The sequence below is a fragment of the Canis lupus genome, chromosome 20 (genome assembly GCF_003254725.2).
Source record: "Canis lupus dingo isolate Sandy chromosome 20, ASM325472v2, whole genome shotgun sequence".
NCBI lineage: Eukaryota > Metazoa > Chordata > Mammalia > Carnivora > Canidae > Canis > Canis lupus.
In genome coordinates, this window is record NC_064262.1 from 37,192,190 (window position 1) to 37,208,356 (window position 16,167).

The window sequence follows — 16,167 nt, forward strand, 5'->3', positions numbered from 1 at the left end:
CGGGGCTAGATCTCAGGACCCTGGGATTGTAACCTGAAGTGAAGGCAGACGCTCAGCCAACTGAGCCACCCAAATCTCCCCATTCATTTCAGTACAGGCTTCAGTTGAATTTCTCAGGTCTCTTTTTAAAGAATTCCAAATTCAGTTGCAAGGATTATTTGGAGATCAACTATTTTGTTCTATTTTTTAATGTATTTATATTTAATACATACATATTATATACATATATGCGTATTATAGAACATACACATTACAAGAGTGGCAGTTAAGTCACTGTTTTAAAACTGGGTTGCATTTTACATGTATTGCCATAACTGAAGCAGTAAATTATTTCTCCTGATGATTTAATTAAGCATTCTTCCTTCCAAAGTAGCATCCTGTTCATTGGAGCACCTTACCAGACAGTGAGTCAAAATAGACCAGGGAACAAATGGGGAGGTTAAAAACCATTTTCCTCTGTTAAATTGTCCACATTATTTGTGCTGAAAGTTTGAGATACATTCTTCCCCCATTGATATTTCTTATTATAAAAGCCAATCATTTCCTGAGTACCTAGCGTTTATGGACCTTGGCCATCTCTGTTGGGAGAAATCATGCCCTAAAGCCACTTAAAGCCTGCCTCAAAGGATTATGAATTTATATAGAGAGACTTTTTAAGAATAAACTAGCTCTGACACCATTTGGTTTGCTTTGTTGTGGGCAATGAAGGAAATAAGAATTGAAGTTGCTGAGAGGCTTCACCTGGACAGTAACCCCTTGAAGTGGAGTGTGGCAGATGTTGTCCGGTTCATCAGATCCACTGACTGTGCGCCTTTAGCGAGAATATTTCTAGACCAGGTAATTATAGAGACCTTTGATTTTTAGTAATTTGTCTCTTTAGCAAAGGACTGTGGATGTAATAGCAATTTATTTACAAGTCTGAAGAAAAATATTTCTATCCAAAAGAAAAGAAATGTAGTTCTAGAACATTTTAGGAATCGAAATAAAAGGATTGTAAAAGATTGTGATTCCCGACTTCCCTCACAATTGAAGCAGATGATCATTGTGTTGCCATTTTCTTTAAGACTTTGTTTTCATCCCCCAGATATTTAAATGGCTTAAAATTAAACATGCCATGCTTAATTGTGCTCTTCTTTTCCAAAATAATGATTTGCTTGCTTTTAAAAGTAATTAACATCTGTAATGTGTTAGGTTCTAAACTGATTGGTGATCAGTTTTAAGGCAAGTTTTCTGAAACAGTCTGTGACCTTAAACAAATATTAAAATAAAATTTTTTTGATGATTGGGGGATTCCAAGCTGAACATCTTTGAAGAGCTCATTAGGCTTTTATGAATGTTACAGAGTAGGAAATTGTGAAGTTTATAGTTAATATTATCTTTCAGATTTAGAAAGCATTCTCTAAGAGATGTTTCTTTTGGCACATTTGATTGCCAATTACAAAGCTGGTTCGTTTACTGCATTTTTGCATAGCAGAAACTGTAGAATGGATTTTTAATCCTCAGTAAAAGTTTATCATTAACCTAAAGATTCATTAATGTGGAGGACTGCATGGGGCACTTAGAAGAATCTATGTGATACTTGTGTAAAGGGGAAAAGTAAGTCAGGGAAAGCACAGGGACTCTGATTTTGACACAAGCCAAAGGGAACAGGGGTCTCTTGATTGACCAGCCATCCATGGGCACATCATAGATAATGTGTATTTTATGCTTTAACAGGAAATTGACGGGCAGGCCCTGTTGCTCCTTACCCTTCCCACTGTTCAAGAGTGCATGGACTTAAAATTGGGCCCTGCCATCAAACTCTGCCACCACATAGAGAGAATCAAGTTTGCTTTCTATGAGCAGTTTGCCAACTGAGAAGGACAACCAAAGTGAGCTGTGTCTTTGAAGCACAAATGCAGCAAATCCTTCTCCCCGCTCTACCAGTGGAGCTGAAACAGCCCTGGGGCTCTGGGCCCAACAGAGGTCGGCTTGCTCTCTTTGCACTTTCAGGGAAGGAGGACCCACACTGAGGAAGCAAAAACTACACAGAAGTGGCTCTTCTGCCAGTGGAAATGTGGGCATCTCTTGGTCAGCAGATTGCAGTTAAAAAAAAAATAAAGGTTGTGAAGAAAAGACTCCTGTAAGAAGAATAAGCATTTCTAGTGGTGTGGCCTGAAAACGAAGAATAATCTAGGCTGCTGGAAAGCACCCTTATGGTTGTTTCCTTTCTGTTCTGTTCCTTCCCATTGTAGATTGAACTTTGTTCTCTACTTTCTCTTTCTTGGAAAGAGAGGACATAGCTTTAAGTCAGCACTGATTTGGGACTGTGCCTAAGGCATATCAGTGCTTCATTGTCATTGTGTTTTTAAGCTTTTTTAAATTAAAACAGTTCATTTTGGGGATGATTACGTGGCTCTAGGGTTTTGAATGTACAGTCACACTTTGATCCATTTTAAAATCTATTCTTAGGAGTTCCTTTGTTTACTACCTCTGTTGATGATTGAGCTTACAGCCATGTATAAGATTTTTTTGTATGATGCCATTTTTAAGCTACATGAACACTAAAACTATGACAGAAGCTGGAGGGAAGAAAACACTGTTTGCTTTCTTAAAAATACCATGTAAGCACTTATACCAGTTCCTGGCCTGACATGAAAACCCTGCTGTTATTGTTTCCCATCTGGACCCAGTTTGGGCTCCCTGTTTTAGGTGGTCTCTCAAAAGATTGTGGGGTTTTTTTTGTTTAGTTGCTTTCTCCCCATCAGTCCTCAGAGGGACTTCAGTGGCTCTTATTTTATGTTTACTTTCCTCTACATTTGTCTGTTTCATTTCTAGAGTCCTCACTTTGGGTAAGACTCAGTAGGTGTTCCTTGGACCCATAGGAAAACCGATTTAACTTTCTTTCTCGATGTCTCCAGGCAGAGAAGGTAGAAGCACAATAGAACGTTTCTGGGGGTGATGCAGAGCATGGAGTTTCTGTAACATTGTGTCCTCAGAGGCTGCATAAAGATTGAGAGGTGGTTAAGGATTCTGGAAATCTCTTTGCCTAGTCACATTTACTCATCTTCTTGGTTAAATCTTTAAATTGAAAGTAATCTGCAGGCTGAGGATTCCCGCTCAACAGTGCAACAACTTGGTTTTCTTATAGGTGTTTCTTTTGGCCCAGCTCAAGTTGACATGAAACTACAGGTGAATTTTCACTTAGGATTGCACGGCTAGGTACTATAGGAAATAAATAGCATCTGCTGTGCTGTTCCAGCCAGGAGGAAAGAGGAAAGACATGCATATAGATTGCTTCCTTTAAATGGTTTGCATTGCTGAGTGTTTTTTTTTTTTTTTTAATCATCCTAGTTACCTGCAAATTTTAACCTAATCACTCATCTTCAAGATTTGAAAATGTTTTAAAACTACAAACCTGGTGAATTCTAAACAGCTATAGAAATATAAGGTAATATTATTACAAATTTAAACTGATTGTTGATTTTTTCACTTTTCTTCCTCTCCTCCACTCCAACAGTTTATGGACATTGGCAGACATTCTGTAGTCTGCACCTTCTCTTCGTTAGATCATTTACAACTCAAGCCCTCCAACCAAACCACATATGAGAAAGCCTCAGTTCTTTGCCCAGGTTACCACCAGATAGACCTGGAAAGAAGCTTCATTTAAGTTAAAGTTAATATGTTTGAATTTACTCAGAGATCCAGTTTTTTAAAATGTAAATAATTCTATGCCTATGCCTATGCTTGGGAACAATTAGTGTTATGTACATGGACTTGGGCAGGGGGCGTATCTTTTACATAATTAAAGTTCCTGAGAACTCAGCAGTTAAGGCACTAAGGCAAAGAGAGTTCCTTCAAGAAGATCAAGGGGAAAAAAAACATCTAGACTTAATTAACGTTTTATTTAAGGAAATGAGATTTACTTCCTATGAGAGGAAATTGACCAATTGAATACCTTATATTGTCTCTCTTTTACCTTCTCCAAAATCATAGGTAAAGGGGGCGCCTGGAAAGGTGAAACTCACAGCCCTGAGTAGTCTTGACTCTGGATATAGTCAGGGCTCAGCTGGCTTCTCTGTCTATATGGTGATTGTTCAAGCTTAGCTTTCTCCTAGAGAGTAGCTGACTCTAAGTTGGGTTCCCTTAATATTTCTTGCATTTTCATGGTAAGATACAGTTTCTCAGGCAACTTTAAAAAATTATATACCCCTACCCTCACTCCCAGTATTAAATAAGAGAAGGTAATTGTTTGAGAATTTGGCACAAGGCAGCCTTTTTTTTTTTTTTTTTTTTTTAAGTATAAAATTTAGACTCCATTTCCCTCATAAAGCCACTGGGCCCTGACTGGACAACAGTGACAGTCTGATTCCTCTGATTCTAAAACAGATTTTAAACCTGATAGTAACTCACCATGTTGGGGTAAAATGTATATTACACATGGTTACATGAACTTTGTTTTTTAAAGGTTGATACCCTCTTTAGTTTATGAGAGGTACATTGTAAGGGGCTGCATTTATCTGAATTTCACCTTCAGCTGGTCCCACAGCTGCCCGAGGTCAGAAAGTTTCCCATGATCCATTTTTTGATTCTGAATTGACAAACTTGGAAGCAGGTGAATGAACTGTATCAGCCTCCTGGACCTTGAAGTTGACCGACCACTAATAGCCTATGTTAGTACGTTAGGGAAACCTTTTAATTGTACATGAAGATTTGCTGTTACATTTTGACTGTATTTTGGGGGCTTCTGGAAACCATGCTATTTTCCTTGTAAACTGCCCTTGTCTTCCTCAGTGGAAGGAGAGTTGAGGTGTCTATGTAGGGGATGTGTTACTGGGACTTTATCTATCTGCCTCTCTTTAGCAGTGTAGGTGGCTCCCAGCATCTGTGTTGTGGGTACATGAGGTCAGGGAAGGATACTTAGCAGCCTCTGGAAGAGATGGACTTCTTGGCAAATATTTATTGAATTATGATAGAGGCAGACATGGAAAACCAGTTCAGAGCTTGGCCTTTAGATGCCTCTTATCCTGGAAATAAAATTATTTTCACTGTGAGAGAGAGGGCCTTGGACCAAAGCTTCCTGAGGACTTGAATATATTTTTTCTCACTCTCTTTTATTAATCCTGTCACTAATGCAGTACCTGAATACAGATTAAAAGCTTTAGGAGGCCTTCAATAGGCAGGACTCAGAACCATTCCCCCTCTCGCAAGCCAAAAAGTATTTCTGGGGGACAGAATATCAGGAAATTGTTAACAGTAGGTAAGCATTATCTAGATGGGAATTTTGGGAAAGCTCACAGACACATTTACTTGGCACCTATGACCAAAGACTTATATTGAAGACCCCATTCACTGGTTTGATTGACCTCAGAAGCTCTGAGAAAGATGTTAGGAGCTCAGTATCAACAGTGGAAACAGGTATTGGGTTTGAGCAATGGTCCTCTATACTAGGGATGATTTGTGTGTGTGTGTGTGTTTGTGTGTGTGTGTAAACTCAAAAATGTTCTGTGTTATCATTTGGCCTAAGGAAGATAAAGGAAAAGACGTCACTAACAAGTATAAATCTTGGTGGGAACAAGGGGACCCCCTTTTAAAATTTGAATGTCTCTGGTCCTGGGTCCACTATAAATAACCATATGTCATGGTCATGGTTGTGGTGCTGTCTCACACAGAAACTCTGTAGAGCAAAGTCTCCTGCAAAGCCAAAAAGAAATCAGTCCCTTTCATGCAACTGTAATTCTTCCATGACTTGATTCACTTTATAATGTTCTGTTTGTGAATTATGATGGTTCTCACTCCTTGTGTGAGAATGTATGAACTTTGGAAATTTGAATCTATCCAAGTAAGCCACCTGTGGATTTGGAGTTTTTGCAGAAGAGTTCTAAACTCAAAGCCCAGTCCACAGATCTGGTTCTAAGCCTTCTTACTTGGGGTTTCCTCTGTACTTGTTCCAGACCACATAGGTAATAGCCTCGTTTCTGAGGGCAGCCTTCAGGGTGAAGGTGGAGAAGGTGGTGGGCAGTAAATGCACAGATTTTCTTGCTTCTGGTGTTTCAGAACTCTTAGATTTTTCACAAGAACCAGCAAAACCAGGAGAGGGGGAATGGAGAAATAGGCCTAAAACTTCTTCCCCTTATATCTTTTCTGACTTACCATACTATTTCGGTCTGTCCTGGTGCTATGGCCTATCACAAAGGACTGTTTTAAAAGAGAAACAATCTACAGCCTTGGTGGACAAGTCCTCAACACCAGCAGTCAAGTGTGAACCCTGAGTCATAGGAAGCAAGAGTCTCTATTTGGGGGGACAAAGGATGACACTGCCTAGTGAGATGATGCCACTATTGCTGATGGGGGTGCCTGTTCTCAGGATGTGTGGAAACTCAGTCATGACAGGTTTCTACATGATTTAGTCAACCTAACTGCATTCCTCGCTTGGCAGAATGGAGGTTAGCAAATAGTGCTGGAAGGATGAGGATTTACCTTTGGGGTAAATCAAATCACGCAGCAGATGACTCAAGGACCCCCATACAAAGTTCAGACAAAGTTAAAACTGGACAGTTCCTTATCTCCTTTTGTAAGAAGGCTCTACGGAATTGTAGTTTGAATGCTTCTTTTGAGATTTTAAGTGCTCATTTCTTCTTCCTTTCTTCCCTTTTTTGGTTGAATATTCTCTAAAGACAATCAGAGGCCTGCCAGGGTGGGACTTCTGGCTGGTTCCAGCACTGTCCTTAGGCCTTTTTCTAATACTAACTTATTGGAACTGATGCACTTTGTTTATGCTTTTTTTTTTTTTTTTAAAGCTGCTTGTTTGGAATGAAACAAAATGCATATTGCATTGTATCCTTCCTGCTTGCTGTTCTTCTTTTAATTTTAAAAGTTATGCATTGAGGATAAAGTATAACTAAGGAGAAATATGCACAAGAATACCTATTAAAATAACTCCCATCAAGTTTGATGGGTATAACTTCAAGGGATTAAAAAATAATTATTTTGGATGAATATTTTGCGTGGGGTTTTTTGTAAATAAGAGTGTATAATAACTTGTGGTATATTATGACAGTTTTAAGTGGTTGTAAGAGAATTAAAACAGGTCTTAAGCTATGTTTAACTTCATTTGACAGCAAAGAAGACATCTTGGCCAGAGTAAATTCTTCAAAACTCTTTCCATTGGGGCCTCAGAATCATCTCTGAAGAGAGGAGAAAGTTCCTTTTTACTTCAAAAAAAATGAAACTTTCCAGAATTCTCCCCCCTCTCCTGCTGTCTGATCTTTACCCTTTGGATTTAGGTACTTTTGAATTGCATTTTAGGAAAGGTAGGAAGAGCAGAATATCCCCACAGCGACATTGCTCCTGGCATTGGGGAATCTGCCCTGATCTCAGAAGAATGCTTCTTGTTTGCCTACATTTGCCTTGGTACAGCAGCAACGGGCCTTAAGGATCCCTTCACATCTGGATGAGCAAAGCAGTGCTTTGCAAAAACTTCATTCTTCAGCTCTGTGTGCAACTTTCCTTAAGCTGCCTGTATCTACAAGCAATTAACAGTCTCCTTATACTCAGCCCACAATCTCTTCTGCTTTAAGTACATATCCTCTCGTTTGGTTCCCTCTGAACCCGAACTGTAACTGTTGAGCATCCCCATAAGACACCTTCTTAGACTTAAAGACAGTAATGCAATTTTCCCTTACCTATTTATTTTCTTAACCTGATTTTCTGTATTTTCCCATGGTCAATACTTGTGGAGAGTTTTAAATTTTATAAATTAAAATTCAGTTTAATTTAAAAAAGTGTTGCCATGTTCTCTGTGCCAGGCACTATGCTGGATTCATGGGTGAATTAAAAACCAGTTCCCACCCTCAAGAGGCTCATGCTCAGCTGTGAGAGAGAGAGATGTCTAATGTAGCAGTGTGAAACGTTGTAGTGGAGCAGTATACACCAGGTGATGTGGAAGCCCACTGGGGAGACGGAGGTCAGGCAGGCTCAAAGCACCAGTAGTGAGTTAGCGGTTCATTCAGTAGGGAAAGGGGAACAGTAGTATATGCAGCTAGAATGCCATTTATGACACACAGAGGTGCAAAGCGCATTGTAAGAGAAGGGCTAGAGAATTGGCTCTCGGGAGCCAATACCATTTTTGTTCTCTGGATAATCAGGCTGATATTCCTGTTAACCCATAAAGCTTTTGTATGGCATTTAGCCTTTTTGTTGGAATTCCTTGGTGGCTGTCCTTTGGGGGAAATTTCCCTAAATACGTATTTATTCCACAAATTGTAGTGCAGTGTCTACTGGAATAATACCATGCATACACTGTCATTAAGTGGATGCAGCAGGAAGGCTAGGGACTGGAGAGCACCAATAGGAGGTGTCTGGACAAGAGCCACAGGGGCTGGGAGGGCAGATGGGAGAATAGGGACTAACCCCTAGTAGAGGTAGAGAGCTGGTTCCAAGGAGTCAAAGGGTTCAGGTGGGAGTAAAAGTGCATGGTGGAGGGGGATGTTAGAGACACTGGCAGTTGCCAACAATTGGACTTTATGAAGCACGTTCAAAATGGACGAGATGGGGCTAGGTTCACGTTTTCAGTATAAACCTTGCATATTTCTAAAAGACGGCGACTGGATTAAAGCGATCATTTACATAATGTTTAGGGAAGAAAAATCGACTCGGGCCTGATTGACGAATCTAAAATGAGCTTTTGGATACAATATTCGTTCCAACAAGGAAAGTAGAAGGACGCCAAACGTCTGGATTAGAAGGAATATGCCTGTGTGCAGAGTCTTGTTTTCCTCACCGCCTCCTGCAGAATAATCTAGGCTGCTTGCTGAAAATGCGGATTATCCTGCCCTGCTTGCCTCAGAACTACTGAGTCGGAATCTGAGGGTGGACCCCAGGCGTATTTTTAATAAATCCTGCAGGACATGAAGTCTTCATCTTAGAAAGGAAAAGCATTTAGGCGTCCCGGCCCGGAGCTCAGGGTCCCGGCGCCCACCTGCTCCGCTCTACCTGTGGCCGGGTCGCACGGCCCCGCCCCCGCCCCCGCCCCCGCCCCCGCCCCCGCCCGGAGCCCCGCCCAGGGGCGGGGCGAGCGGGAGCGGCCGAGCCCCGCCCCCGCGCCCGGCCGAGCCAATCAGGCGCCGCGGTCTCGGACGTCGGGTTACGCGCGGCGGCGAGTGGGCCGCGGGGCGGAGGCACCGGCTCCCGGCTCGGACTCCCGGCCTCGAGCTCGGCGGCGCGGCCCCCGCAGGCAGCGAGGCCGGGCGGGCGGGTGGCCGCGGCGCCCCGCGCCCCTCCGCCGGGCCCGCCATGCAGGGCGCCGCCGGGAACGCGAGCCGCGGGCTGCCGGGCGGGCCGGCCTCCACCGTCGCGTCCGGGGCGGGCCGCTGCGAGAGCGGCGCGCTCATGCACAGTTTCGGCATCTTCCTGCAGGGGCTGCTCGGCGTCGTGGCCTTCAGCACGTTGATGCGTGAGTCCCGGACCCCGCCGCCCCACAGGCCCTGTGCGCCCCCCGGCCCCGGCCCCCGGCCCCGCAGGCCCGGCCCCGCCTCGCGGAGCCTCCTGCCGGAAGAGCCGAGGCCTGGGGCCCCGGGCCGGTCGGCGGGGGCGGGGGCGGGGGCGGGGGGCCTCCTGGCCGCGAGCGCGGGCCGGGCGTTCCCGGACGGGTCCTGAGCCCCTCGCCCGGTTCCGGCGGCCTCCTGCCCTACAGCCCACACTCGCCGCTCCTCCGGGAGAACTGCCCGGGACTCGCCCCCTGCTACCCTGTCATCGCAGATTCAGGCCACCGCACTTTCCAGCCTGGGGCCCGGAACCCTCAGCTGGAACAATCCTTTGTGCCTCCTCACGGAGTCTCCTCCTGCCCGCCCCTTCACACTTTGAACCCGCATCCCTAAATCCCCGGTCTGACGCTGGGCTTTTTCCTGCCTCTTCACTCCGCGAAGATCGGCACCTCCCCTCGGCTTTTAAATCCCTCTACTTTGCAATACCTGGATCGTAAGGCCATGCGTCGGGTTCCCGGTACTACTTCCTCCTGCCCCGCCCCCCCCCTGCTTTCTCCCAGCTTTATTTTCTGTTTTGGTTGGAGCAGGACCCACGTGTCCTCCTTCCCCTCCTTTCTTCCTGAACTGGTCCACCTGTTCCATCTCTGTCCCAGGCTTTCCTAAATAAGTTGCACCTCAAGCCTCGCCTCCCCTGGCTGTTACCCTGCCCTTCCCACCCCATTACTTGTATTTCAAGTTTCCTTCCTTTGCATGAGACTCAGACAACCTAGTGGCTTAATGGAGAAGGCAACTCAGAGGGTTTGGGGAGACAGCAGAATCCCTGTGCTAAGCTCTTCCCCCCCACCCCCCCAGGAGCCCTTTCTTGAGAGTTTCCTGCTGGAGAAGACAGCCCCAGATGGCCTTTCTGGAAAACTGGAAGTTTCACCCTGTTGCAATGTGTGCCATGCGTCGTGGGGTTGTGTTAATTGGTGCACATCCTTCCCTTTATTACAGTGTCAGGAGGCTTCAGTTGGCTGTGGGCCTGGGAGTGCCCCTGTGATCGCATTTTGGGGGAGGAAGGGTTATAACCATCCGTACAGAGGCGTTATTAATTCCAAAATGACTGGTTCTCAGAACTTCCCCATAGTGCTCACATGGGCAGAGTGGAAAGTTTCTGCAGAAAAGTAGCTCCTTAGCCTCAGGAACGGATGCTGCAGCTGTGGGCATTTGTCTTGTTGGGTGGGGCTGCTGGGGTCACAGTGTTGCCTGTTAGAACACCAGGCTTGTTTGAGTGAATTATCCCAGGCTTCGGATAACCCCGAAGAGGCTGTTCTTGGATTCCACTTTCTTCTGGTTGCCTGGCCTTGATAAATCTCACCACAAGTGTCCAACTGTATATGTATGCCACCTTTTCTTTCCTTTTTAGTCTCTACTTGCCTTACTGTTTTCCCAGCTGAACAAATGCCCACTTGTTCCCACAGTAATAATTTGTGACGACGTAGCCAAAATCAGCTGCTGACTTGGGAGCATGAACTGTACGTGTGTGTTTCCAAGACATTGTGTGTGGGTCTCCACTCCCGTCCCACTTCTGTCTCCTACAGCTGGCCTTCCTTCCTCTCTGAAGGAACCACAGTCTTACCTTGTATTTTGTTCCCTGACTTAAGATTTCCTCGCCCAGCTCTGCCTCTTTCCGTGGTTTGATTGCTGCTGGTGGCCTGGTGTATTCCTGAGGGCTTGATACTCATGGATCAGAGAGGGAGATGCGGTTTTAACGGGGCAGAGTTGCTCGCTGCCGAGAAGTGTGCCGGGTTGTCTGTTCAGAGTGACGGCTCTGGAGTCTTCAGGGACACACTCACTTTGCTTAATCTTCCGTGTGAGCACATGGGCAAACCCCGCTGTGGTTGGTGCTTTCTGTATGCAAAGATCAGACTACAGAGTGGCCTTTTGCTCAGTGTAAGTCTAGACATGGAGGGAGCTTGTGGATGGGCACCGGTTCCTGGGACAGTGATGAGGAGGAGTGACAGAGAGAAGGGGTGGCAACAACCGTGTCTGCCTTGCTTACCTCTTAAACTTGTCATGGGGACGAGGAGGGAATCTCTCAGGGCTGCAGTTAAGTTCTGCTGTGACTCTGCTGGGGACGAGTGAAGGGGTTGGTGGTGCTCTCAGGAAGTGCCTCTGAGCAGTTTGGTTTGCCTGGGCTTTGTCCTCCCGGACACAGCATCGATTCCCCGGGGAGGCAGAGCTGCTGGCAAGAGTGCCAGACCCCCAGGACAAGTGTCCACCTTGCTGCCCCTGAGGGACTCCTCAGTTTAAGATGAGACCACTTCATCTTTCATCAGTTCCAGTGTTTTCTTTGCCGAGTATATTTTAAATAGCAGTCCCCTCTCCTGAGCTGTTTAAATTAACAGGCTCTACCCTCTTTGGGGTCACAGTCTTTTCTCTCCTGGGTGCTTTTGTCCCCCTCAGCGATGGGCTCGTTGGCTGTCTTCTCTGACACTTCTCCAGTTCTTTGGGGAGGTCCTGCTCAATTTTCCTGTCAGACCAGCTCTGGGGAGGATTTTGATTCTCACAAGGATTTTGATTCTCACAAGGATTTCTCATCCTGGTGCTAGACTCTGTATGGGGATTTTCAGACAGTCTCAGCCCAGACGGTCCAGAGTTAAGAATGCCAGGTGATGTATGTAGCCTGTATTCACGCTGCAGACGTACACGGCTTGTACCGGTCACCATCCACAGGCATGTCTCAGTGTCGGCTAAGACATGTCGGCGTATCTCACGCTGCCCTCAGTGGCTCCACCTGAGCTACCTGCTCGGTACTTGAGGAAAGCTGAACACCCTCAGAGGCAAGCTTATAAAGAGATTTCCCAATCTGGGTTCTCTGGGACATCATCGAGAAGCATTGGTGTCTGAGTAGAACACAGTGCTTTCAACGAGGGGGCTTGTCATGACCCACCTGCTCAACCGTTCGTCTTGCTCTGGTAGCTTTATCTCTAGTCTGTGACTCGATGAAGTCACTCAGACCAGAGTCACAGCAGAACAGAGCTCAGCAGGCCAGGAGCTAGCATACTGTTGCACAGTGGCGCTGTGGCCCAGCTGTCAGCCAGAGGTCAGTGTCAGCCAGTGTGTATGTTGGCATTTGGGAGTGTTGACTCTCGGGATGTGTGATGCCCAGCAAACACAAGCCTCCTTCACCATGCACAAAGTTCTGGGCCGAAGTATAGACGGAATTGGTTTTTAACACAACCAGTGTTTTGAGAGCTTGGATAAGCCTACCTGCCTATTTCTGTGTTACAGATCTGGGGACTACTAGCCAGTTGGGAGAGGGTGTCAGTGTTTTATAGAAACACTGCCAGCATTGAGAAACGATAGTTTTCCTTGAGACCCAGAGTAATATCACAAACCAGTCTGCCCAGCTTTGTAATCTTAATCTCATACAGGAGTCCCTGGTGTTTTGTCACATGGTGAACTGGCCTTCCTTTGTGTTCTGTAGGCACAGAGACCTACTGGGACCACCCTCCCTGGTATCCCCTCTTCCCACCCTATCCCAGTCTTTATCTTACGAAATGTCAAACATACAGGAAAGATGAAAAATAATACAGTGAGTACAATATTAGCTCTCCACCTAGATTCAGAAATTGTGTTTTGTGTTTTGCCACATTTGTGTGTGCCCCCCTCTCTCTCTCTATATATATATGTATATGTATATATATATATATATATATATATATATATATTTTTTTTTTTTTTGCCAAGCCATTTGAAGATAATTTTTTACTCCTGAAAACTTCAATTGAGTCTCCTTAGAGTAAGGACAATCTTCTACATAATCAGAGTTTCACGGTCATGCCTAAGGAAATTTATAACTCCCCAGTATCACCTAACAGCCAGTTCATAGCACACTTCCCCACATGTCACAAGTCTCTCAGCAGTTTTTCAAAACTGTGAGCCAGCCAAGGTCCACACAGTTGTGTTTTGAAGTCATTTTTACTGTAGAAAAATCTCACCCTATACGCACCTTTTTTTTCTTCTTTTTTTAATGACACAGCCGTTTTTGAAGAGTGCTGGCCAGTTGTTGCGTGTGGTGTCCCATGTTCTGGAGTTGTCTGAGTGTTTCCTTGTTGTGGTGTTTGAGCTGCTTCACTGACCCCTGTGTTACCTGAGTTTGGCCTGGAGGAATTTTTTTTTTATTATTTTTTTAAGGATTTTATTTATTCATGAGACAAAGAGAGGCAGAGACACAGGCAGAGGGAGAAGCAGGCTCCGTGCAGTGAGCCCGATGCAGGACTCGATCCCAGGTCTCCAGGATCACGCCTTAGGCGGAAGGCAAGTGTTCAACTGCTGAGCCACCCAGGGATCCCCTGGAGGAGGTTTTAGATTCAAGTAACCTTTTTTTTTTTTTACAGCAAGAACACTCTATAGGCAGTGCTGTGTGCTTCATATTACATTGTGCCAGGAAGCGCATGACATGAGGCAGTCCTGCTATTTAGTAATCGTAGGGTCGATTACTTGGTGGAGGGGTGAGGTCCCTGGATCTCTCCCTTGTAAAAGGTATGTTTTCCCCTTTGCAATGAATAAATGATCTCTGTGATGGTGATACTTTGAGATCATGTGAATATCCTGTTCCTCAGTAACTTTTCCCTCAGTGGTTACTTGGTAATATAATGGAACATAGTGATGGCCGGAGTGGCGCTAGAGCTCAGGAGAGAAGGCCCTCTGTCTCTGGGCCGGGCACCCAACACTCACTCAATAAACGTCAATTTCCTTTGCTCCCTCCAGAGTGCCAGCCGAGGCAAAGGCAGAAGAACATCTTTTTTTTCTGTCCCAGGCTGGTATTGTGCCCACAGGGAAAAGGAGCGCGGCCAACATTATCGTGGCAGCTGGTTAGGAATCTTTATTTTTAGAAAGTTTTCAGGGTTTCTGAACACTGATTTATCTAGTAGCATGTATCCATGATAGTGATCTCCTTTATTTATAGTAAAACTTAATTAATTTGGAGTAAAATCAGGGCCAGAGGGAGTTGTCTGAATTGGAGGACAGTCTGAGTTGTAGAATAATTTAATGAAATGCATTTTTTAGCCTTTTAAATACCTCTGTCAAGCGTTGCCCTATAGGGGCCTATCAAGCCTCCACTGCTTTAATGATCTGTTTAAAATCCTTTGCAATTAGTATAATATTTGCATGAAGATGAAGTCTCTTTGAAGGAATTTTACAGGTGATTAAAAATAGCAGGATCCCTGGCTCTGGAACCAATCTGACCTGGCTTCCATTTCTGCTTCTGCCTCACTGTGCCCTTGAGCAGCCTACCTGATATTTCCCGAAGGTTCTCTTTGCTCTCCAGTAGGATGGAAATGCTAACTTTCCTGGGACTGTGGGGATTAGGAAGAACGTCTGTAAGGAAGCCACATTAGTATCAGACGGATGTTAGGCCCTCCGTAAGGGGCATGGGTGAAATCATCCTCATTGTGGTTACAGTATTTGCATTATGAGAGTCCATTGAAGAGCATTTCACAAGTGCTTGAGTAACTTGTTTTCTGAATCAGGTTAAACATTTCTCCTGCTATCTTGTTGGCACATCTTTACCTCTCGCCCTCTTTTCATAGACTGCATACTAGTAGAAAACTTGAACACAACCAGCACTGGTGCTGGTAAAATCCAAATTAGCATGTAGAGGTGATGCTCTCCTTCCTTCCTTCTCCTACCCCTGACCTGTGTTTTCACCTGCAGAGTCTCACGCGGACCTTGAGAGGGCAGCGGGTAGACTGGGGTGGCTTGGTTACAGGTGATTAATCTGGGTCCCGTGGAGGCGAGTAGGGGCGCTGGCCCCGAGAGCCGGTGTCTTTCCTGAAGCGTGCTCTGTACCGATTTCCCATTGTACTGGTTCTTGTTCCCGGCACTTGATGTACTTCCCAGGCACCCTGGAAGGAACAAGGATAGCGAACAACATCCTGTTAGTAGGTGTAGAGCTGAAATGTAAGCCAGGTCCAGCTAAGCCCCTTCTCCTGACTCCTGCCTGCCTTCTTTGGGCCCCTTTCCGCACACGTGCACTTTGTGAGGACCCTACCCCCTGGCTACTTCACCTCATTTTTTCCAGCTTAAACTACTCTGATTTTCTTTCTTAATAATTCTTTTTTATGTCCAAAGTGGTATCTGGAACTTCAGACTGTTTTATGGCTATTGATATCATGAAACTATGCATTTGAAGTGACCTACCAGTCATTTTGTGCATATATGAGTGACCTCTGAGGTTTGCTTTCCCAGTCTAGGCTTTGTGCAGGTTCTCCCTGGCTGTGTGAGGGTGGCGACCCTACCTGGGGACTAAGCCATCTGGGGCACTGGGGACGGAGTACAGCTGAGTCCATTCAGTAACTGGTGAGGAGGGCTCCTTTCGGGTTACCTGCTGGTTTTCACAAAATTTGTTTCCCTGGTGCTGCAGGGAGTGTAGTTAATAACCTCAAGTTAGGGAGAAACTTGAAGTTATCCTTTCCCTCATGTATGTGTGGAAGTGGTCTGTGAGCCTCTCAACTTGCTCCACTACTGGGAAGTTTTCCATCTAACCCAAACTTTTTCAACTTGGCACTGTTGGCATTTGGGGCCAGATAGTTCTTTGCTGCGGGTGCTGTCCTGTGCATTGTTGGGTGTTTAGCAGCACCCCTGGCCTCTACCCACTAGATGTCAGATCTGCCCCCCTCCCTCGGGCTGAGACAGATAAAAATGTCTCCAGACA

General features: G+C 45.4%; 2 protein-coding genes across 17 annotated transcripts in view; both read left to right on the forward strand.

The window, feature by feature from the left end:
• SFMBT1 (Scm like with four mbt domains 1) overlaps window positions 1-7,763 on the forward strand; it is a 126,117-nt gene extending 118,354 nt beyond the window's left edge. For 12 of the 16 annotated variants that reach the window (XM_049097845.1, XM_025456158.3, XM_025456157.3 and 9 more), the window contains 2 exons: window positions 709-837; window positions 1,717-2,387. In XM_049097845.1, the coding sequence (XP_048953802.1) occupies window positions 709-837; window positions 1,717-1,857 (270 nt within the window). In that variant the 3' untranslated portion in view covers window positions 1,858-2,387. Of the gene's footprint in view, window positions 1-708; window positions 838-1,716; window positions 2,388-3,333; window positions 3,431-7,100 lie in introns of those variants that run through there. The other 4 variants (XR_007404162.1, XR_007404161.1, XM_025456164.3 and 1 more) reach the window with 4 other exon arrangements.
• A 1,368-nt stretch (window positions 7,764-9,131) lies between these two features.
• STIMATE (STIM activating enhancer) overlaps window positions 9,132-16,167 on the forward strand; it is a 49,523-nt gene continuing 42,487 nt past the window's right edge. The window contains exon 1 of the mRNA XM_025456148.3: window positions 9,132-9,433. Within this exon, the coding sequence (XP_025311933.1) occupies window positions 9,274-9,433 (160 nt within the window). The 5' untranslated portion in view covers window positions 9,132-9,273. The remainder of the gene's footprint in view (window positions 9,434-16,167) is intronic.